Below are 23,134 nucleotides of genomic sequence, written 5' to 3' on the forward strand. Positions count from 1 at the left end.
CTGAGAGAGCCCTGATATCACGGCTCAGTCAGAACAGCTTTATCAGTGCCGTGGCGAGCCCAAGGTCACCCAGCTGGTTGCATGTGGGGCAGTGCAGAATCGAACTCGGCATGCCAGATTAGAAGTCCACACTCCTAACCACTACACCAAACTGGATAACTAACATTAGACAAAAGCAACATTTTAGGTTCCCACGGAGCGTTTTGTGGAGCGTAATTGTGTTTGGCTTCATCATGTCTGGCTGTGATAGGTGGCGATCTGATCCCAGAATGCAACGCGAGGTCTAATTGCACAATTGTCATTTGCAGGAAGTCCAACACAATTGCCAGCTCCATAGGATATCATTTTGTGCCGATGATAAAACCGACAAAAGGATATTCACTTTCATATGCAAAGACTCTGAGTCAAACAAACATTTGTGCTACGTCTTTGACAGTGAAAAGTGTGTAAGTATGCCTTGTTTTCTGGAGTGCGGTTGGGGCAAGGGTGGGCTGAAGGCCACTGGCCTGTTTTGTACGTTCAGTAAAGATGAGAGGGAAGCAAGCAGAAGTGAAGAACATGAGAAGAGCCCTGCTGGTTTGGACCAGTGGTCCATCTAATCCAGGATCACGTCTCACACAGGGGCCAACCAATTCCTCTGGAGGGCCAACAACAGAGCAGAAAGGCTGATGCCTTCCTAAGAGCATAAGAAGAGCCCTGCTGGATCAGACCAGTTGCCCATCTAGTCCAGCATCCTGACTCACACAGTGGCCAGCCCGATCCAACAACAGGACACAGAGGCTGAGACCTTTTCCCAGCATTGCCTCCTGGCAGTGGTATTCATAGGCTGAGTCCCTCAGCATATGGAATTTCCCTTTGGTCACCATGCTTAGTAGCTACTGGTAGACCCCCATAAAAGCATAAGAGGAGCCCTGCTGGATTCTGAAGCCAAATTGATCATAAATGTAAGTCAATGATGCTTGAGGGAGAAGCCATAGCACAATGGTAGGGCGTGTACTTGGAATTCAGAAACTCCCAGGTTCAATCCCCGGCATTTCCAGTTTAAAGGTTGATGTCACGGATTGTGAGAAATACGTCATCCTGAGACTTTGGAGAGTTGCTGCTTGTGGACAATTCTGACCTTGATAAGAGCAGTGAGCATTTAAACTTGACCTCGAGTTCTATATCCACCTCACGCACCATTCCTTTTTCTCCATTGGATTTATTCAATCAGTCAAGCACTACAATCAAGCACACTTTTCTAAATCGGGGTGGAACATCATTTGGGATGTGAAGTGTTGGGTGGGGGGAGGCAAAAGGTTTATTTTTTAATTTGCACCATTGCCTTCTTGCAGCTGCGCAGTAGTATCCTCAAACACCTTCCATTATATCATTGTGGTTCGGGTTTTGCACATGAATTTTCGCTTTAGTTTGTTGAATCAAAGGTAAGCAGCCAGGAAGGCAGGCAAATGGGGCAAACACAATGCTGAAACTGACCAGGCATGATCTTGGGGTACATGGGGAGTGCAAGCTACATGTGAGCACACAAAATCACAAGATGTGATAGTCCCACTGTATACCACATTGGTCAGACTCCACCTGGAGTTCTGTGTGTATTTCTGGAGGTCCCACTTCAAGAAGGATGTGGAGAAAATTGAGAGGGTTCAGAGGAGAGTAAGGAAAGCCTGAGGGACTTCGGAATGTTCAGCCTGGAGAAGAGGAGGTTGAGAGGGGACAGGATTGCTGGCTTTAAATATTCAAAATATTGTCACTTAGAGCAGGGGTAGTCAACCTGTGGTCCTCCAGATGTCCATGGACTACAATTCCCATGAGCCCCTGCCAGAGTTTGCTGGCAGGGTCTCATGGGAATTGTAGTCCATGAACATCTGGAGGACCACAGGTTGACTATCCATGACTTAGGGGAGGGCAGGGAAACTTTCCAGTTGGCAGCAGAGGAGAGGACCCGCAGTAATGGGTTTAAATTATCTGGAGAATAATATTGCCACAATATCGGGGGGGGGGGGGATTTCATGGTTAGAGTAGAATCGGCTGCCTAAAGAGATGGTGAGCTCCTCCTCACTGGCAGGCAGTCTTAAAGCAGCAGCTGGACAGATACTTATTCTGGATACTTTAGACTGATCCTGCATTGAGCGGAATCCATCTCTATGATTCTAGACTATTGTTTTTACTTGACAAGCAGCTGAAAGCCCTGTTTTCCATATCGCCAAGCACTAGGAGATTCTCTGCTGTGTTATCAGCCACTGTGAAAAATGGAAAGGGTCACATGACCTCATAATGTAGGGGAACATGTTGAGCATGCAGAATTCATGGTAGAACCCACTCACACTGGCATTACAACCTATGATTGTGGGCACCGTGTGTGTGTGTGTGTGCGTGCGTGCATGCATGCATGCATGCATGCATGCCTGTGCCTGTGTAAAGTCAGCTGCAACTCCATGCTTTTCACAGGGCTGCAGTTTGTATGGGGGAGGAGTCCTATGGTAGAAGCTCTGTTTTTTGTTGTTGTAGTTTTTTGGGGGGAAATGGAGGGGAATTTTTGCCTAGTAACTGATTTCTTGCCTTCCCTTGTAAATTTGTGTGGTTTTTTTCTTTGTGATTCTCTAACTTGATCCTTCACAATGTTCATGATCAGGGCAGTTTTTTTTAGAGCCTGTCCTGTGTCGATTGCACTCTGTTCTCCAAATGGATCTATCCCAAACAATTATTAACTTAGGTGCGTCCATGTGGCTCAGCTGCCATTTTAATGTTAGGCTCCCAGGAACTGCCAAAATGGGCTAACCCCAAAAAAACTTTGTTCCCTAAATCATGAAAGGGAAAAATGTTATTAAAGCTTCAGACTTCCCAACTCTCCCTCCCTCTCTCTCCCCGCCTCTCTCTCCCTCCCTCTCCCTCTCTCCCTCTCTGTCTCCCCCTCTCTCTCCCTCTCTCCCTCCCTCTCCCTCTCCCTCTCTCTCTCTCTCCAACTCCTGTCAATTTCATTCCACACAGACAGTCCCCCCAATATATTTTGCTTGCTTTAAGCATTGAAATCTTTTTTTTTTCTTGCACTGGGGACATTCCCATTGTCCTCCTTTCTGATCTGCCTTTCAAATCAATACCAGGAGGAAACAAAATCTCATGCAGCTCCTTTTAAACTTTCCCACCTGATACGACAAAGAGTCACATATTGTTAGATCCATGCTGCTTGTCAAAAATATTGTTTTCATTAAAACCAAGGGAGAAATGGAGGAAAAGGGAAGGGGAGTAATCAGAGTAATGTACGCTTTTGAATTACCTTTGGCTTGGAAACAAAACAAGGGGAAAATTGGCACCAAAGCCAATAAATAAAAAGTGGGGAAACAGCAACCAGAAAACCAAGCGAGCATTAAAGGATCAATACAGGACAGCAAGGAAAACCCAATGGACATGAACAGTCAAAGCACTATATTCCACTTTAAGATGCAGTGCTTACACGTTGTGAGCATGCACAGAAAATGATTAAATGTGGACTATGATAAAATGTGGACTTTGCTGGCAGAGGATGTAGCAATGGCCATAGGAATAAAAGGGGATCCGATAAATTCTTGGAGGAGAAATCTATCAATGGCTACCAGCCATAGTGACCGAGGGGAATTTCCTTATCCTCTGAACCTGTGACACAAAATGTTGGACTTTTTGGGCCATTGACCTGATCCAACATGGCTTCTCTTACGTTCTTCTGTCTTGTGTTCCTATTGTGAGTCACATCTACATGGCACGAAGAGTCAAAGTGACTCAGGATATTAGGGTCAGACAACTTAATGATTTGAGTGCCTTCCTTGATTGAGTCTCCAACCTTAGGCTGGGCGGATACCTCCAGGGCCAATTGTTAGTCCAGAATTTAAAAGCCAAGATTAGGCACTCCTACAGCTGGCCAGTGGAGGAAAGTAAGAGGACATGGATGAATGTAACCGTATGGGCAAGCCACAAATGAAGACCTATTTGAAAGCTTAGCCCAGGTGCAAATGAGTCTGTGGGGGTAATAGAAGGATGACCCTGACACAGTTTGCTGTGACCACCTGTACTGCAGCTGGCTAAAGAGTTGCCCGTCCCATCCAGCAGGGACATGTGCCCTGTATTAAGGATTTCCTTTTGGCAAGAAAGGAACAGAATAGCAACAATGACACCAGGGATGAAATAACAGTAAATTAAGGAAATGGAGCGTTTTGTCAATTTCTCATGAGCTGTTCCTTCCAGTTCCTAGTCCCCTGCAATTGAGGTGTAGTTTACCAAAAAAAATAATAATTGCAGGATAGGGAAGAAACATTTCAGGGCAATTGAGCATATTAGGGACAAGCAACTAAAATATATGGATTTGCAGAAAATTCAGAGAAAGATTTTATTTGCTTTTTTTCCCTTCTGACCTCTCCAAATAAATTTGACCCCAGTGTCTAGGCAAGAGTGTTAAAACAGAGAGGCAGATTGTAAAAGACTCCTTTTAAACCACACTCTTGAAAACAATCCAGCTGCAGCAATTGAGCTGAATGGCAACCATAGAATTTGTCTGAAGGGCACCTTAGCTGGAAACCTTTAATTGGAAGTAGTCAAGTGGAGTATAATGTCCGGGTAGACATTATATACTTGAACTTTCACAAGGCTTTTGACAAGGTACCTCACCCAACACTCCTGAGAAAATGTAGCAGTCATGGGATAAGAGGAAGGGTTCTCTCGTGGATTAAAAACTAGTTGAATGACAGGAAGCAATGAGTAGGAGCCGATGGACTGTTCTCACAAGGGAGGGAAGGAAGCAGTGAAGTCCCACAAGGATCGGCATTGGGGTTAGTATCATTTAAGAAGAAGAAGAGCAGGTTCTTATATGCCGCTTTTTTTCTACCCAAAAGAGTCTCAAAGCGGCTTACATTGGCCTTCCCTTTCCTCTCCCCACAAGAGACACCCTGTGAGGGAGGGGAGGCTGAGAGAGCCCTGAGATTACTTAAGAAGAAGAAGAAGAGTTGGTTCTTATATGCCGCTTTTCTCTTCCCGAAGGAGGCTCAAAGCAGCTTACAGTCGCCTTCCCTTTCCTCTCCCCACAACAGACACCCTTTGGGGTGGGTGAGGCTGATAGAGCCCTGATATTCCTGCTAGGTCAGAACAGCTTTATCAATGCTGTATCGAGCCCACGGTCAACAAGCTGGCTGCATGTGGGGGAGCGGGGAATCAAACCCGGCTCGCCAGATTAGAAGTCCACTTTCCTAACCACTGCACCAAGCTGGCTCCTTTAATATAGATAAGTTAGGGCAAGCAGTGCAGTGGTCAAGTTTGAAGACCACACAAAATTATGCAGGGTGGTGAAAACCAGGGCTGACTGTGGAGAGCTCAAAGATCTCCACAAAGGGGCAAAGTGGGCATCAGCGTGGCCAATGAAGTTTAGTGTTGGTCAGCGTTAGGTGACTGATATTGGGTCAGAAGTGTAGGATAACACGGCCGGAACTGGCTGAGACCGAAAGGGAGAGAGGTCTTCTTGTCGTAGTCGATAGTTCAGAGATCGTGTCAGGCCAGGGCGCTGCAGAGGTGAATAAGACAAACTGTGTTAAGAATTATTAGGAAAGGGATTGAAAATAAAACCGCCAGGATTATAATTAGGCCTGGGCATGAGCCTCTTGTGGCGCAGAGTGGTAAGGCAGCCGTCTGAAAACTGCCCATGAGGCTGGGAGTTCAATCCCAGCAGCCGGCTCAAGGTTGACTCAGCCTTCCATCCTTCCGAGGTCGGTAAAATGAGTACCCAGCTTGCTTGCTGGGGGGTAAACGGTAATGACTGGGGAAGGCACTGGCAAACCACCCCGTATTGAGTCTGCCATGAAAACGCTAGAGGGCGTCACCCCAAGGGTCAGACATGACTCGGTGCTTGCACAGGGGATACCTTTACCTTTATGACCCAGGTACCAACCCCAGAAACCCATGAAAATAGCCCAGGTCGTGGCTCACAAACAGAAGGTCACGCAAATTAGCATGAATGACCCTTCAATGATATGGGGGGGGGGGGGAGTTGTATTTTACGATGTTTTATGATTCTATTGTGTTTATATGAATTATTTTATTGTGAACTGCCGTGAGCCAGCTTGCTGGAAGCAGCGGTATATACATTTAATTATAAATAAATTAATGACCCTTGCCTTATTTCCGATTTGGTGGTTTGTGGTGGGGTCGGATGCATCCACTGCATCATCAGCACGCACCTGGCTGTCAGCCTAAAAGAGACTTCGGCATGCAGGTTCCCCCCCCACACCCGCTTCCAGGGAGGGAACGGAACAGCATGCTGAAATGGCTGTAACAGGATCCAGCCCCAACCTGGGCGTCAGCAAGCTATTAGCTCTTGCCACTTAAGCCAATCCAGGGCTGAGCCCCAGCTGATCATGTGAAGAGCTGGCTCTCCGCGGGATCAGCTGTTTGGCAAGGTCTCCTGGGCTGCCCAGTTCAGGGAGACAGATAGCTTCTGCTTCTGGGTGCCTCATGGTGTCCAAGAGCAAAAGCCTCTGGGGGGCTGGGTTTGAGTGAGGAGGGGATCATGTCTCCCCCACCACTCAGATCAGGGATATTGATTCTCCTGCTTTGTGCCTTATGACGCCTGGGCACAGAAGCCTTCAAGGGGCCAGGAATGAGTAGGAAGGGGGACAGGTCTCCCCACCAACACATGTCCCTGGAACACCTGGCCACAGTGATCCATCCATCCTCCAGGATTGACTTCTGTAACTCACTTTATGCGGATCTACCCTTGTTGTCTATGACGTGGAAATTGCAGCTGTTGCAAAATGCAGCAGCCAGGGTCCTCACTAGAACACCTTGTAGGGCCCATATCCAGCTGGTGCCTAGGCAGCTGCATTGGTTGCCAGTTGCAGCCCAGTCGCAGATCAAGGTTTTGTTTTTGGCATTTAAGGTCCTTCGCGGTCTGGGCCCCATATATCTGAGGGACCCCCTATTGCCTTATGTTCCCTACAGGACCTTGCATTCTGTGAGTACTAACCTGTTGGTGATTCCTGGTCCACGAGAAGTCCGCCTGGCCTCAACCAGGGCCAGGGCATTTCCAGTCCTTGCCCTGACCTGGAGTACTGAGCTCCTGGAAGAGCTGAGGGCCCTGCAGGAGCATTTGCAGTTCTGCAGGGTCTGTAAAATGGAGCACTTCTACAACCAAGAACTACCAGCATCCCTGGAGAGTGGGACCCTGAGGCGCTGATGGAGGGGGAGACATGGGTGGTAGACGGGGGGGGGGGGGGTATTTTGTCTCGTTGCTGGAGTAGATTGGGATTTGACTTCATGCTTTTTATGTTTTACGTCTCGGGTTCTTATTCTTGTTGTAACCCAGCACAATCCAATTCTGGGAATGATGGGTAAGAAATCTAATTAATAATAATAATGAGGATTCGATAGTTTTATCGATAGGTCTATCACTGGCTACTAGCCATGATGACTAATGGTTCTTGTTCAACCTCTGAATCCTGGAGCCAAGAGGCAACGTTTGTTTATATACTGCCCTTCCTTTTGGCTCAGGACAGTTTACATAGAACTTCAATGTAGGCCTTGGCCATCTTGTTGGCCCTCCAGGCGGGCTGGTTGGCTCCTGTGTGAGGCAGGAAGCTGGACTAGATGGACCACTGGTCTGATCCAGCAGGGCTCTTCTGATGTTCCTAGGAAGGCCTCAGCCTCTATGCTCTGTTGTTGGCCCTCCAGAGGAACTGGCTGGCCCCTGTGTGAGGCAGGAGGCTGCACTGGATGGACCACTGTTCTGATCCAGCAGGGCTCTTCTTATGAAAGAGATTCAGGTATGGGGCTGGGGATTTTCTGTTAACTGGAATTGTTCTGAAGTATACTTATTTAATTTATAGCATGCTATTCTCCACAATGGGGCCCTAAAGCAGCTTCTACCATTCACCTCTCCTCCATTTTATCTTGTGAAGCTGATTAGCCTGAGAGCATGTGACTGGCCCAGGGTCACCCAGTGAGCTTTCATGACCCAGCGGGAATCCCAGATCCTAGTCTGACATTCTAACCACTAGTCCATACTGTCTTTCAAGGCAACTGCCCCCAAATTCACCAAAGTTATAGCTACTTATCTTTAAACCTCCCGTGGCGCCGCGGGCGCCACAGACTAAATAAATGGTTAAGGGGTTCTAAGGTGGGATTTGTCCGTGATGAGGAAGGGTCCATATTGGACCCTTCCCCGGGACAGACATTCGGAGGGACCCATCGGCAGGCGCACAGCGCCTGCCGATGGGTCCCTCCGATTCCCAGCCCCAGCAACTGCGAGCCGCGCGCAGCGCAGCTCGCAGTTGCTCCCTTTCCCGCCGGGCTGACGCGTCGGAGGCCCGGCCGCAAGGTGCCCCCCGGCAGCCGCGCAGAGGCGGGCGGGGAGGCGCTGTCGGTGGCGTTGAAGTCGCAGGCGCACCGGGTGGCGCGAAGGCGGGCGGAGGCGCTGGCGGCCAAGCGGCGGAGCTCCGAGTCCAGCACCGCCGAGCCCAGCGGGGGCCGCCCCACGCCACGCGTCGCATGTCGCGTGCCAGACCCACCTGCTGCGCCTGCAGCGCCTGCAGACGCCGGCACAGGCCCCGCGCCCGGCCCCACAGCGCCACCCGACGCGCCCGCGCCGCCTCCGCCCCGCCCGCCTCCGGCACCGCCGCCGCCGCCACGGCCTCCCTCACGGTGCACGGGCAGGCGGACGCCCAGCCCACGGGCCTCCCTCAGCCCCGTGCACGCATGCCGCCGCCCGAGGGAGCCCCCGGCAGTCGCGCAGAGCGCGGCTGCCGGGGACTCCCTGCCTACCAAATGACCGCCGCCCGGGAGAGACACCCCATCCCTACTCCTTTCCCACCTGGGGTCCCTTCCCGATGGCCATTCCCCACCGCCGCTTCCCCGCACCCACACAAACACACACACACAGCCTCACCACCCAAACCCCCATAGCCGCCCCCTTGCCCTGCCTCCACTTCCCAGCGAACACAGACACACACACACACAGCCACCCACCGACCGCGCTCTGCCACCCCTTCCCCCACCAAACACATCCACGCACACACTCCTCTCTACCCCCTCTTCCCTCGCCACCTCCCCCTCCCCATTCGCCCCCTGCGATTCCTCCCCACGATTCCCCCCCAACCTTCACACACACACTGGCCCCTGCCCTTTCACCTACCTCTCTGTCTGCCTTCCTTTCTTCCTTCTTACTTCCTGACTTCCTCTCCCCCACTCCACACATCCAAGCACACACTCCTCTCTATTCCCTCTTCCCTCCCCCCTCCCCCTCCTGATTTTCCCCCCCGATTCCCCCCAACCTACACCCCCCTGTCCCCTCCCCTTTCACCTACCTCTCTGCCTGCCTTCTTTTCTTCCTTCTTACTTCCTGACTTCCTCTATTTCTCCATCTCCTTCCTGTCTCTCTGTCTTTCCGTCTTACTTGCTTCCTGTCTCTCTCCTTTACTTTCTTTCTTTCTCCCTTCTACCCATCCCTTCAACCACCCCTTGCCCTTTTTTCTCCCTCCCCTTCTTCCTTTCCTCTTCTTCCTTCCTTCCTTTCTTCCTTCCCCACAGTCTGTTCTCCCCCCCTCTGCTAGGGCCCGCTATATTTCTTCGACAGCGGGCTTATTTTCTAGTATTATTATAAAAGTCGTGTTCATTGATTTAACGTCTAAGACTTTCCTTTTCATCAAGTTTCTTAGCAATCCTTGAACGTGTAAGTGAGTTTAGGTCTGCCCCCCCTCTTTATTATGTAAAGTAAAAAATAAATTGACATACTAATGGTAATATTTGTTTTATATAAAGGCAGAAGAGATAACTTTAACAATCGGGCAAGCATTTGACCTGGCTTACAGGAAGTTTCTGGAATCGGGCGGAAAGGACGTGGAAACAAGAAAACAAATTGCAGGGTTACAGAAAAGAGTAAGTCACAGAGGCTCGTTTCTTACTTTAAATAATGTATCATTTAGGGCTTTTGAAGCAAAACAAAAGTGTCATCCGGCATTCTGGACGGTTTATAAACAGAACCAGTAAAACATGAGACGCCAAAGTATATGAATTATTTAAATGATGACTTCCGTTCAATTTACATACACACACAAACAATATCAATGTGATCGTCAGATTGTGTATGCCGTGCGTCCGTGTATCCGAGTGCATAATTCAGCAAGTTGCACGCAATTAACATCAGGAGGGATCGTAGCTTTGGATTTTGTCGGAAGCAGATTGTGAATCTGTATAGCTGCAAAGATAGGCTTGGAAAGGCCAGGAAATTTCTTTGGGAACATTTCCAAATCAAGAGGTTGGACGCAAGCAGCGCTCAGCAGCAAGCCAAACAAGAGCTGAAAGCAGCTGGAGGGAGGGAATGGGCTTCAATTTTCTGGAGAGCACACAGCACCAGCTACACTATTACTGGAAGCTGAGCAAATCAGGACAAAAAAAGACGTCCCACTTGTCCGACCGCTCGAGTATTGTCAATCACAGCCATATTTCGCTTCAGTCGAATGTTGCTGAATATTTGTGAAGCTAAGGATGGCCTTATAGGAAGATGCTGAAATGTCGTGATGGCATGATATCCCATCATTCCTGTAGTAGGGATACTTCTTTCTCAGCATTCAGCAGCATTTGGCCAGTATTATTAACTGGTCTGGTGCCCAGTTCCAGGCAAGCTGCAGATCTCCTATAAAAATTCCCTTTATTGATGAGTCCTATAAAATTTTCTTTTTCTGGGCTCATAGTAACATAGCGGTACTGGAATTTTTTGGGGCCACACCTGGCCCCCATCGTATTTGTTAATAAATGAAATGGTATGTTTGGGACCAACATCCCTGAAGGATCTGCTACTCCCTTATTAACCCACACAATATGGTGGTTTTTGGAGGCCCAGCTTCAAGGTGAGGGTCTTCTAGGTTGTGGCATGAAAACTCTGGAACTCTCTACCCAGGGAGATCCAGCTCTCCCCTTCTGTTGCTCTCCCCACTAGTGGCTACAGACGTTTTGATTGGTGTTCCCTTGATGATCCCTCCTTCCTCACCACTGTGTTAATCTTTGTTTTTATGTCTTTGTGTGTGTTTTAACTTTCATTGCTTTAATTATGTTTGTGGTATGCAGTTAATGGTTTTTAAAACGTGTCTTTATTATTGGTTAACTGTGTTGGTAGCCCATGTGAAGCCAGAAAGGCAGGATATAAAATGTGTAAAATAAAAAAATAAATTCATGAAATATGTAGAATGAAACAAGTATACATGTTGGGACAAGCATATTTCATTGAAACTTCTTTTTCTGAACAATGATCTGGATTTTGACGCTATTTATTTTAGTAGATTCATTCAAGCAAGGTATAGTCGCTGGAACAACCTTGGTTCAGTAATCTGTGTGTTCTTTTGCCTGTTTATTTTCTAGATTCAGGAGCTAGAAACAGAAAATATGGAACTTAAAAATAAAGTACAGGATCTAGAGAACCTACTGAGGATAACCCAAGTAAATTCGTCGCCAGTAAGTACCCTTGCTTTCCACTGGTAGAAACACTTCCGCAAATGTAATTAAAGTTTCTTTGCTTCCTAATAACTGCAATGGATTTTTTCTTGATTAATTTAACTAACCTATGGTGATTTCAAAGCTAAGTAACTCTAAGATTGTGGCAAGCCAACAAAAAGAGGAAAAGTAAAGATCATATCACAAATCCATTGTCTTTACATTTTATCTTATTATTTGCTGCTATTGTTAAATGTGGGCTTATGCTCTTTTCCCATCCTAAACACGATTAAAGATGGGCGGCGCTTTGTTCTGAGTTTCATCGGTGCCCAAATGCTATCCTAGAGCCACTCCCTTCTAAATCCATTGAAGAGTGTTATGTCTGCTGAATCAGGCAGTAGTCACTCTAAAGTGAATAGTGCCTGCTCTAAAGTGCATCATTCGAAAGTGAATAGATGCAATTTATGCCAGCTCTTACCAGGGATCAGCACTGGTGCCTCTTCTCAATGCCAGAGCTCGTGGAATAAGAACAGTTTAAAGGCCTCTGAGATGAGACAGAGCATAACCATTCCACTTGCGGGTAAACTGCAGGGTACCCACCTGTTGGCAAACAGGGGGGAGGGCTTAACACATTGGCACCTTTTAAAATCAGCCTTGGATTTGGAAATGCCAACTTTCCTTGGTGAAATGTTTGTCACAAGCATACAGTTACGTGCCTGCTTTTTATGTGCAGTGCTTTTCTTTCTAACTTCTCCTAACTTGTCCACTAAGAGCCTATGTATTAGTGTTTTTGCATGCAAATCTGTTGGCCACTGTTTCACTGACTGAAAATCAGAATATGACAAATGTAGGTTTTTCAGTGAAGGCCTGTTTCTGCGAGGTGCAGTGGATGGCCAAATTTAGAAAGCCAAATATTTTCTTTGTGGAAGAACCAAGATCACCCCAACTAGACCAATGGATTTTCTATGATGAGTCTATTTCTCCTTTACCTATATAACTTCTAGAATCCCAGAATATATTTCTTTATTAACTGGAATCTCACCCGGAAAGTTCCATGTAATTTAAAAAGTATTATTATTCTTTATTTTAAGCCTGCTTTTCCCCCTTATGGACTTAATGGCAGCATTTTATAGATCAATTTATTTTTAATTTTGTGCATTAATATTGCCAAAGGAATTATTTCCCTTTTTTTGTCCTCTATACAGCTGTGTCTTGTTCAATTCACAGAGATGGTTGATATTTAATCTGTGATATCCTGTTCCTCTTACAAAGGAGATAGCAGATTTTAATTTTTAAAAATGAAATATAGATATTTTATAAATGAACAGAAAAGTTTCCTAGTCGACAGCAGTAATTGGGTTAATAAATTCCACGATGGTCTACAATTCACAGCTGAGTGATAACCAAATTGTGCCTCACTGTGCATTCAGTCAAAAAGTATTAACTCATGGCCACAAATATGGTCACACCGAAATCCTGTGTGGATAAAAAGGGTCATTCATAAAGTATGTCATGCGTGAGGGAGGAGGGCATAAGTAGCAACATGGCGATGGATGGATTAAGGGCAAGGGGGTAAAAAGTAATATTGACTGAAATGTGATGTCACAATCATGCATCGAGATCTCTACAGCATTTTATACTCGACTAGGCAGAGGTGATAGTGAAATGCCTGTGACCAACAACATTTTGGAGGTAGAAGCAAGACAAAACTCAAAAAACTTCATCATGTACAAGTAGGAATAGGAATTTGACGAAGGAAGCATTGATTCTCGAAAGCTTACACCTCCAAAAACTTGTTGACCTCTGAAGTGCTAAAAGGTGAAGGTATCCCCTGTACAAGCACCGGGTCATGTCTGACCCTTGGTGTGACGCCCTCTAGGGTTTTCATGGCAGACTCAATACGGGGTGGTTTGCCAGTGCCTTCCCCAGTCATTACCGTTTACCCCCAGCAAGCTGGGTACTCATTTTACCGACCTCGGAAGGATGGAAGGCTGAGTCAACCTTGAGCCGGCTGCTGGGATTGAACTCCCAGCCTCATGGACAGAGCTTCAGACAGCATGTCTGCTGCCTTACCACTCTGCGCCACAAGAGGCTCTACTGGACTCAAAATTAGCTGTCCTAAACAGCTGTCCTCTAAGCATTCCAATTGGCTGTTCTTTTTCTCTCCTGTGGCATCTGTCCTTGAACCATGTCCTGGGTATATTCTGACCATTTTATCCTACTCCCTGATTTCATGTATCACTCATCCACCCATCTCAGCACACAACTTATTTACCTTTGCTTACTTTATGTTTCTCAACACCAGCAACTCCTGTCCAAGCACCTTCCTCAGCGTAACTTTTTGTTAGGTGCCCAATAGAGATTTCTTAATCTAGAAGGATTCAGAGGTTCTTTTGTAGATTCTCTGGATGCCAGATGTCAAGTTGGAAGATATAAGGGTTTTCATTTTAATTTAATTTTGAAAACACAGAACTAAAAAAAGGATACAAAAAGAGAAACAGGGCTGAATAACAAAGCATATTCATGTGGTTTGTGAACCAGTGCGGTATAGTGGTTAACAGCAGCGGTTTCTAATCTGGTGAGCTGGATTTGATTCCCCGCTCCTCCACATGCAGCCAGCTGGATGACCTTGGCCTCGCCACAGCACTGATAAAGCTGTTCTGACCAAGAAGTAATGTCAGGACTCTCTCAGTCTCACCCACCTCACAGGATGTCTGTTGTGTGGAGAGGAAAGAGAAGGCGAATATAAGCTGCTTTGAGGCTCCTTTGGGTAGAGAAAAGCAGCATATAACTCTTCTTCTTCTTCTACATATATATAACCCTTCCTTCCTTCCTTCCTTCATCCCCGTCTTTTTTCCTATCTCTGTCTTCCTTCCTTCAGTTTTCCTTCTGTCCTCCTTCCTTCTTTTCTTTTTCTTTCTCCCTCCCCCTCTCTATGTCATTGTCTCTTATTTTCTTCCTTCTCTCTTCCTTCCTTCATCCCCTTTCCATCCTTTCATTCTTCCTTCTTTTCTTTTTTCTGTCTCCCTTCCTCCCTCTCCCCCATCTCTCTTTGTCTTTCTTTTTCTTTATTTCTTTCTCCTTCTTTCTTCCATTTTTGTTTCTTTCCTTCTTCCTTCCAGCTGTTTTCTCCAAACTAACTGGTGCCTGGAGATCAGTTGTTACTCCTGAAGATCTCCACCCGGAGGTTGGCAACCCAGTTTCCTGTATCTGGAGGAGGATCAAACCCAGCCCTTTAGATTAGAGTCTGCTTCTCTTTAATCATTTCACCGTGCTGGACCTCAAGTTTGAGCAGGGGCAAGAGGGCCAGAAGTCCTAGTGCTAATTATATTTCTGGGTGCAACGAGCTTTGCCCCTAGTTGTGTATAGATTACAGTCATTCATAACATAAGATGTTACATTTTAGTAATATGCGACCAGGATCATGATGTGTGACATACATTTGGGGACGGGTCTCTGCTAGAATAAGAAATTGTGAAAAGGGGGAAAGGCAGTTTAAAAGGAGTGGGGTAAGTATGAGATACTTTATGGACCCTCTCCAAGAGTAAGACCTAATTCTAACCCAATCATAGTTCCTGTGCAAATCCTTATAAAAAAATCTTGCCGGGGGAAAACTAATAATGTTTGGCTGCAAGGAGATTTTCATTAACAAGTTGCTAGAGTTGTGATACAATGGGAGGATACAGTAAAGGTCTCAACCCTTGCCCATCCATCCGTCTTTATATGATTGAACTTAATATTCAGTGAAGATGGTTTGAGAGGGCAACTATGCTGGTCTGGCTCGCGTCAGAGACCAACCAGGTTTTGAGGATATGAGTTTTGAAAGGTAAAGCTGTTTTTTGTAACTTGGAAAGACCTGGGTGTTGGCCACATTCTGTGTCTGATTTCCTTTCTGTTTCTTCAGTAGCTGTTCAGTAAAAAGCATGTTAATGTGCAAGAAACCACAATTCTATTAGTACTTTCCCCCGTGACTTCCAGTGTCTCTCACAGTTTCGTTAGGAAATGTTAAGGCACCAGAGAATCAAAAGGAGGAGATGTTGAGCTTAGGCTGGTCCAACATTTGGTTTCTCTGAGGGACCGTTTATGCACTGGGAACTTTACTGCCCCAGCTCCCATGCAGGAGCACAAATAGGGGGGAGATGAGGGGCACCAGGCCAAAAGCTCCCCTGTGTGGATGCAGGAAGAGGTGGGCCAACCTGCCACGACTAAAACTCCAGCCTGCAGCCCAGCATGAAACCTCCAGTGCATAAACGGTCAGGAGGGAGAAGGCCAGTCCTGGAACTGCTTTGATGCCCTTTCTAGACTTTTTAATCAGGAGAAGCAGGTCTGGGGTCATTTCTGCAGCCCCTTCTATAACTTACAGTGCCGGAATCAGCCCTTCCAACTCCTTATTTCCTTACACGTAACTTTCTTCAACTCTGTCTGCAAAGGTGGGATTTGGACTTCCTGGTTCTTCTGTCCTTTAAGGAGCTAAAACGATGTCACTGAGCTCCCAGTATTCATAATTTGTGGTTCCAGCTCCTTAGTTCTTTCTGAGTATTCAGAGCTAGTGTTGTTATAGACTGAAGGTTACCTGCAAGGCTGAGCATATTTCCTTATGGGGAGAGGTGGTGGATGTACCGCTGAACATTGTAATAAAATCCACTTTCCCCCACATAAAAATATGTTAAACTTCTCTAAGTGCTTTTGGGCTTCCTTCTCAATCCTCAGATGCTCCACTTGGAGACCAATCTCCAAAGTGTCTTTCAAATTAACTTCTAACATGGTTTCATATTCCAATAGTAACTGTTCTGGGTTGTAAGGCTACCCATATATTTTATTTCATTTATTTATTTTACTTAAACCGTCTTAGACCAGAGCAATAATAAAACACTAGTATAGAAAGAAATAGAATAAAACAGGAGGGGGGGGGGAAACAATCCCCTATCCATAAAAAATAGAATAAAACAGAACAATCCCAATATAATAGGTACCAGTTTCACAGAAAAGTCACCCTACCATGAGGCAATGAATTTTATAGGCAGCAGAACAAATCTTTGCTGTAACAGCTGACAACCCAGGGTTCTCGTCCTTCAATAACATTTTGACCAGCACGGAGTCAGAAGAGCCAGGAAACCTTTTTGACACAGGGGTTAGAATCCTAGAGTTGGAAGAGGCCATACAGGCCATCTAGTCCAAACCCCTGCTCAATGCAGGATCAGCCTAAAGCATCCATGATAAGTATCTGTCCAGCCACTGCTTGAAGACTGCCAGTGAGGGGGAGCTCCCCACCTCCTTAGACAGTCGATTCCTCTGCTCAACTACTCTATGAAAAAATATTCCTGATACCTCACCGATATCGTTCTCCACAAAGTTTAAAGCCACTACTGCGGGTCCTCTCCTTTGCTGCCAGCAGGAGCCTTTCCCTGCCCTCCTCCAAGTGACAGCTTTCAAATACTTCAAGAGACCAATCATGTCCCCGCTCAACCTCCCCTTCTCCAGGCTGAACATCCCCAAGTCCCCCAGCCTTTCCTCATAGGCCTTGGTCCCCAGGCCTTGGATCATCTTCCTCACTCTCTTTTGAACCCTCTCAATTTTGTCCACGTCCTTTCTGAAGTGAGGCCTCCAGAACTGCACAAAGTGCTCCAGGTGGAGTCTGATCAACGCAGTATACGGTGGAACTATGACTTGTGATTTTAAGTTACCAATTTAAGTTTAATCAATTCAAGTTATCAATTTAAAATGGAGATCATTGTAAAAAGAACAGCACAATAAAACATGTTCTACAGCTTTCTGTATCCCCATGGGGGATACATTATGGTGCTGGATTGAGTACCTGGTCCGCTACTGAAATGTGTCCCCCTGAGGAATGCAGTCGTGGTAGACAGGTTCCGCCGCATGGGGGGCAGTGGGGGGGGGCAGCAGGGTTTTTTTATGTTGCAAAATAAAAAAAGGAATCCGTGTTGCTGCAAAGTTCTGCAAAGCTGACTGAGGCATTATTTGCCCCCTCCGAGCCTCTGTATAGCAGGGAGGATTGGTCCTTGAAGTGACAGACCCCATTGGCCCCCACAGTGAGAAAAGGGAACACGAATTCGCCTGCATTCCCTTAGTGTGGGGCAAATGAAGGCCCAATCCACGGAAGGCCCTGGAAGGTGCCAGCCCGGCGGTGACGTCATGTGGATTAGCCTCACATCGATATGGGCACCCTCCTGGCCAGTTTGGTGTAGTGGTTAGGAGTGCGGACTTCTAATCTGGCATGCCAGGTTCGATTCTGCGCTCCCCCACATGCAGCCAGCTGGGTGACCTTGGGCTCACCAGGGCACTGATAAAGCTGTTCTGACCGAGCAGTGATATCAGGGCTCTCTCAGCCTCACCCACCTCACAGGGTGTCTGTTGTGGGGAGAGGAAAGGGAAGGCGACTGTAAGCCGCTTTGAGCCTCCTTCGGGTAGGGAAAAGCGGCATATAAGAACCAACTCTTCTTCTTCTTTTCTGCCTGAGCAGAATCAGCCACATTGTGGGATATTTTGGCAACGGCCTTCAAAAATGGTTGATGGCAGTACAGCACATCCGGCAAGCATGAAAGCTGGGCCATAATGACTGTTCTTTCTGGTGTCACTGAACTTTAGTGATGTGACGGTGGACACCTCCTTATCTGTGAAGACCCAGGTCACAAATACTGCCCGCAAGAGTTTTTACTAGCTCTGCCAGGTGTGGCAAGCAGCACCCTATCTGTCAGCATCCAACCTAGTCATCCTTATCCATGTGATGGTCCCCTCTAGGCTAGATTACTGTAACTTGCTCTATCCAGGACTATCTTTGAGGCTTCTCTAGAAGCTCCAACTGGTCCAGAATGCGACTGCAAAGGTCCTGATTGGGAGTCCATATTCAGGCTATGCTCTCCCAGCTACACTGGCTCCAGATTGGAGATCAGGTTAGATTCAAGGTATTGGTTCTTACCTTTAAAGTCTTAAACTGTCTGGGACCTTCGTATCTGCAGGACCACCTCTCTCCCAAAGGACTTTATGCTTGAGCAAAAAACAACCTGCTCAGGGTCCCCAGCCCTAAAGGCATCAAGCTGGTCTCAACCAGAGCTTGGGCCTTTTCAGCCCTGACCCCAGCCTGGCATAATGATCTGCCTGAAGAGATCAGAGCCCTGCGGGACCTTCATCAGTTCATGGAGCTTGCGTAACAGCTGTTCCACCAGACCCATGGTTGGGTAACATCAGACACCACTGGTCTCTCTGCCCAACCCTGCCAGACTGAAGCTTTGAATGTCTCCTCCACAAACACATGAAGAAAGCACAGGGGTCAGTTTTAATTATTTAATGCTGTATTTATTATTTTAAAAATTCAATGGATTATAGAATTTATTTATTTTATTTATATTTCGACTTATAGACTGCCGCTCCCCAAAAGGGCTCGCGGCGGTTTACATCACAATAAAAACATAATCCGATAAAACAAACCCCATAAAACTTCACAATTTATCAAATAATAGGCAGCAATAGGCACCCATCTCATCCCATCTTGTTCAGACTAGTGGGTAAGTTATTTTCCAATGAGAGAGGGAACTGAACTAGTAGCTAGTAAGCTTTAGGGGGGGATCCTTGTTTGGAATGCCCTGCCCTGGCCTCAACCATATGCCTGGAGGAAGAGCTCCGTCTTACAGGCCCTGTGGAAAGCTCACAAATCCTGCAGGGCCCTTAGCTCTTCCAGGAGCTCATTCCACTAGGTTGGGGCCAGGGCCAGGCGAACTTCCCGGAGGCCTGGGACAACCAGTAGATTCATACCCGCAGAGTGAAAATCTCTGCGGGGGGCATAAGCAACCAAGCGGTCCTGCAGATAGATGGGACCCAGGCTGCATATGGCCTTAAAGGTTAATACCAATACCTTGAACTTGACCCGGAAACAGACTGGTAACCAGGGCAGATGTTGAAGCACCAGCTGAATATGGGCCCTCCAAGATGTCCTAGTGAGGACCCTCGCAGCCGCATATTGCACCAACTGTAACTTCCGGATCAAAGACAAGGGTAGGCTGGTGTAGAGCGAGTTACAGTAGTCTAGTCTGGAAATGACCATTGCATGGAACACTGTGGCCAGGTCTTCCAGGGACAGGTAGGGTGCTAGTAGCTGGGCCTAGTGAAGATGGAAAAAAGCCATCTGAGCTATTTTAGTGACCTGAGCCTCTATAGAAAGGGATGTATCAAATGTCACCCCCAAATTCCTGGCAGGTGTTAATTGTACACCATCTAAGCATGGGAGACGCAGTTCCTGATCCGGCCCGCTTCTACCCAGCCACAGGACCTCCGTCTTGGAGGGGTTGAGTTTCAGGTGACTCTGCCTGAGCCATCCAGCCACTGCTTCCAAACAGATGGCAAAAGTATCCGGGGAGGGGGGGGGGGAGTCCGTCCATTAGGAAGTAGAGCTGGGTGTCATCCGCATACTGTTGGTATCCCAGCCCATAGCCCCGGACAAGCTGGGCTAGAGGGCGCATATAGATGTTAAAGAGTGTGGGGGAGAGTATCGCCCCCTGCGGAACTCCCCCACGGGGGGCCGACAACACATTCCCCACAACGACCCTCTGCATCCAGTTCCAAAGGAAGGAGACCAGCCATTTCACCACACCCCCCCTAATCCCGATCCTAGCAAGGCGGTGAACCAATATCTCGTGGTTGACCAAATTGAATGCGGCCGACAGATCTAAAAGCAAGTTGTTTTGTTTTGCTGGTTTTTTACTATTCTTTTGTGAATTTTAATATAAGGATTTTATGCATATTACTAAAAATATATCTGACCTTCTTTAAGGAATCCTTTTGGTGAATTTTTGAGACTATAATGAGCTGTACGTTACGAACTAGGGCATTGCATCTGGAGGACGGAGTAATTACGGGGAGATTGTTTATGCGACACAAAGTCAGAACAATTTAGATGCTAGTTCCCATGGTCTGACCTGTCTTTTCCTCCCACTTCTGTTCTCTCATGCTGACCTTGCAATTCAGGAATGCGGGTTTCCGTGTTCATAAATCCAAGACTCCTCCACAGCCATTTGCTGTCCATCTGTACATTTTATGAACCTGTGTCTTCCTCATTTTACTCCTCTGACCTGCAGGTCTTGAGTAGCATCAATCAACTCCGACTAGGAATAAAAAGGAGAATGGAAGAATGCAAGCTAGAGAGGACTGGCTGTACCAGCCTTCCTCACCTTTTTTACCATTGAGAAACCCCTGAAGCATTCTTCAGGCTTCTAGAAACCCCACAAATGGCACAATCATGCAGATTATGGTTGGGAAACATACACGCCCACCCAGGGCCCCTCCCCTGCCTACCCGTTCCAGACTCATCATTGGCCATTTGGGGAGGAAGGAAATGGTCTGAGATGACCATATATGGCCGCATCACCCGATAAATGTTTAACAAATTTAAGAATATATAAAAATGTAACTCCTACCCATTAGGGAAACCCTTCCAGGGCCATTAAGAAACTCTGTTTCAGGCTATGTTGGAGCCAAAAGCACAACCAGACTAGCTTGATCTTGTCAGATCTCAGAAGCAAATGGGGTCAGCTCTGGCTAATATTTGGATTTTTTATTTATTTATTTATTTATGTATTTATTTATTTATTTGTTTATTTATTATATATGGGAAACCTCCAAGGAATACAGGGGTCATGATGTGGAGACAGGCCATGGCCAACCACCTCTGAACGTCTCTTGTCTTGAAAACCCTACAGCTGTCCATAAGTGATGTGATGGCTAATAAATAATTATGTGGTTGGTGGTTCATTTTTGGATTTGGATTTTTGGACCAGCATGGCTGCAAACAATGTTTGTATATATTATTCAAGCTAACCCCCTTTAGTGCCATAATTTTAGATTTTTTAAAAATTTCCCTTCGTTTTTTTGGGGGGGTTGGGGGGGTGGGGGATGTGATTCAGGTCTATGTCTTATTCTCCTTGTTGAGTACCGATTTCGAGAAATTCAAATACATGCCTCCCAAGTGTTCCCTCTTATGTTCTCCTTCACTGATTTCAGAACAGTGAAGAAGGTTATTGTGCAAGATACGTCACGAGTAACCAGAAGAATAATTTATTTTCTCATGGCCAAATATTCATTAGATGTGCTTTGCACAGCAGAGGGAGACAGAGTAGTTTTCATAGGGCATTCAATACATTGATAAGCTTGTTCAGAAAATCCCATAAAAGGAATCCCTAAACTCAGATTCCAATATTCTTTTTTTTTAGTTGATCAGGAGTGTGTGAATGCCCCATTTTTGGTGGCCCAGGCTCACCAGATCTCATCAGATGTCAGAAGCTAAGCAGGGTCCGCCCTGGTTAATACTTGGATGAGAGACCACTAAGGAAGTTCTTGGCAGCTACCCAGAGGCAGGCCATGGCCAACCACTTCTGAACGTCTCTGGCCTTGAAACCCCTACTGGGCTGCCAAAAACCACCTGTGACTTGACAGTCCTTCTCACCCCCCACTAGAGAGCTGCTCCAGGACTTCCCCATCAGAGCAAACCAATAGTACGAAAAATTGCTTTGGGTTCTCCTTTACCCCTCATCTGATCTCAAGCTTGAGAAGGAATTCAAATGGAGGATCTGTCGTTGGTCATGTGGATTTTCTGATCAGGGGGGCTTGCACACAGTTTGAATACTGGCTCTTCCAGACTGTCCGACGTGTTGCTTCTAAAATAAAAAATGCCTTAACTTGAATGGCCCAGACAAGCCATATCTCATCAGAGAAGCTAAGCAGGGTTGTCCTTTGTTAGCACTTTCCTTGAAAACCGTACGGTGGTCAAACTACGGCCCTCCAAATGTCCGTGGACTACAATTCCCATGAGATCCATGAGGCCCTCCAAATGTCCATGGACTACAATTCCCATGGGAATTGTAGTCCATGGACATCTGGAGGGCCACAGTTTGACTACCCCTGGTTGCCATGAGTTGATTGTAACCTGACAACACTTGGCATGTACATGTCTGTGAATATTATGTCTGAAGCCTATGAAATGATGGGGGAGGGTAAATAAGGCCTATACAGGGTTTCTTTGCTTCCCTCCAGATAATCAGATCCAGTCCTCAGAGCTTTGGGGTTACAGAGGAGGTCTTTCATGTATGAGTCCCTGGATCTTAATTTGAAATTTAAGTATCAGAAAGCCATAGAATAATGGAGATTAAATCACCGAGGTCCACAGAAGGCGATATGAATGAGTTTAGGGGCAGTGGTCAAATGAGGCTCAGAATCAGTGGCTTCAGCGAGTCTGACGTGTTGATCAAAAAAAGATGACAACAAAATGACTTCAAAAGCCTAACCAGTAAATTCCAAAACACATGCTAAAATAATCTATCAATTTGTTAGCAAATTTTGGAAATGACTGTTTAGACTTTTGATGCCATTTTGTCATCTTTTCATGTAGGCAAAGGATTGTCTTCATATTCCATTTTCAAAATAAGGTTTAGGGTTTCCGAGTCACTCTCTGCGCTAAAAGCCACATTTACATTCTCTAACGTCATGGAGCCATGAAGATATTAGTGTGTTTCTAAATGTATCCTGTAATAGAAGAAGCTTAAATTAACAAGAGCGGCAGAAACACATCAAGCGTAGTTGCTAAATATCTTCATTTCTCTCTGTGCTCTTTTCCGATCGTCTACAAATTGAGGTCAAATGTTTCAAGTTTGGGAATAAGCATTTCCCACTCACCATTATAATATGTATTCAT

The 23,134-nt window shown here is 46.4% G+C and overlaps 1 protein-coding gene across 9 annotated transcripts in view; it reads left to right on the plus strand.

Annotated features, from left to right (window-relative positions):
• The window catches only part of GULP1 (GULP PTB domain containing engulfment adaptor 1), a 267,536-nt gene that overhangs the window by 217,015 nt on the left and 27,387 nt on the right, over positions 1–23,134 (plus strand). For 8 of the 9 annotated variants that reach the window (XM_077319443.1, XM_077319440.1, XM_077319441.1 and 5 more), the window contains 3 exons: positions 309–446; positions 9,769–9,885; positions 11,365–11,457. In XM_077319443.1, the coding sequence (XP_077175558.1) occupies positions 309–446; positions 9,769–9,885; positions 11,365–11,457 (348 nt within the window). The remainder of the gene's footprint in view (positions 1–308; positions 447–9,768; positions 9,886–11,364; positions 11,458–23,134) is intronic. The other variant, XM_077319442.1, reaches the window with a different exon arrangement.

This window comes from Paroedura picta, chromosome 2, assembly GCF_049243985.1.
Source record: "Paroedura picta isolate Pp20150507F chromosome 2, Ppicta_v3.0, whole genome shotgun sequence".
In the NCBI taxonomy this organism is placed as follows: Eukaryota; Metazoa; Chordata; class Lepidosauria; order Squamata; family Gekkonidae; genus Paroedura; species Paroedura picta.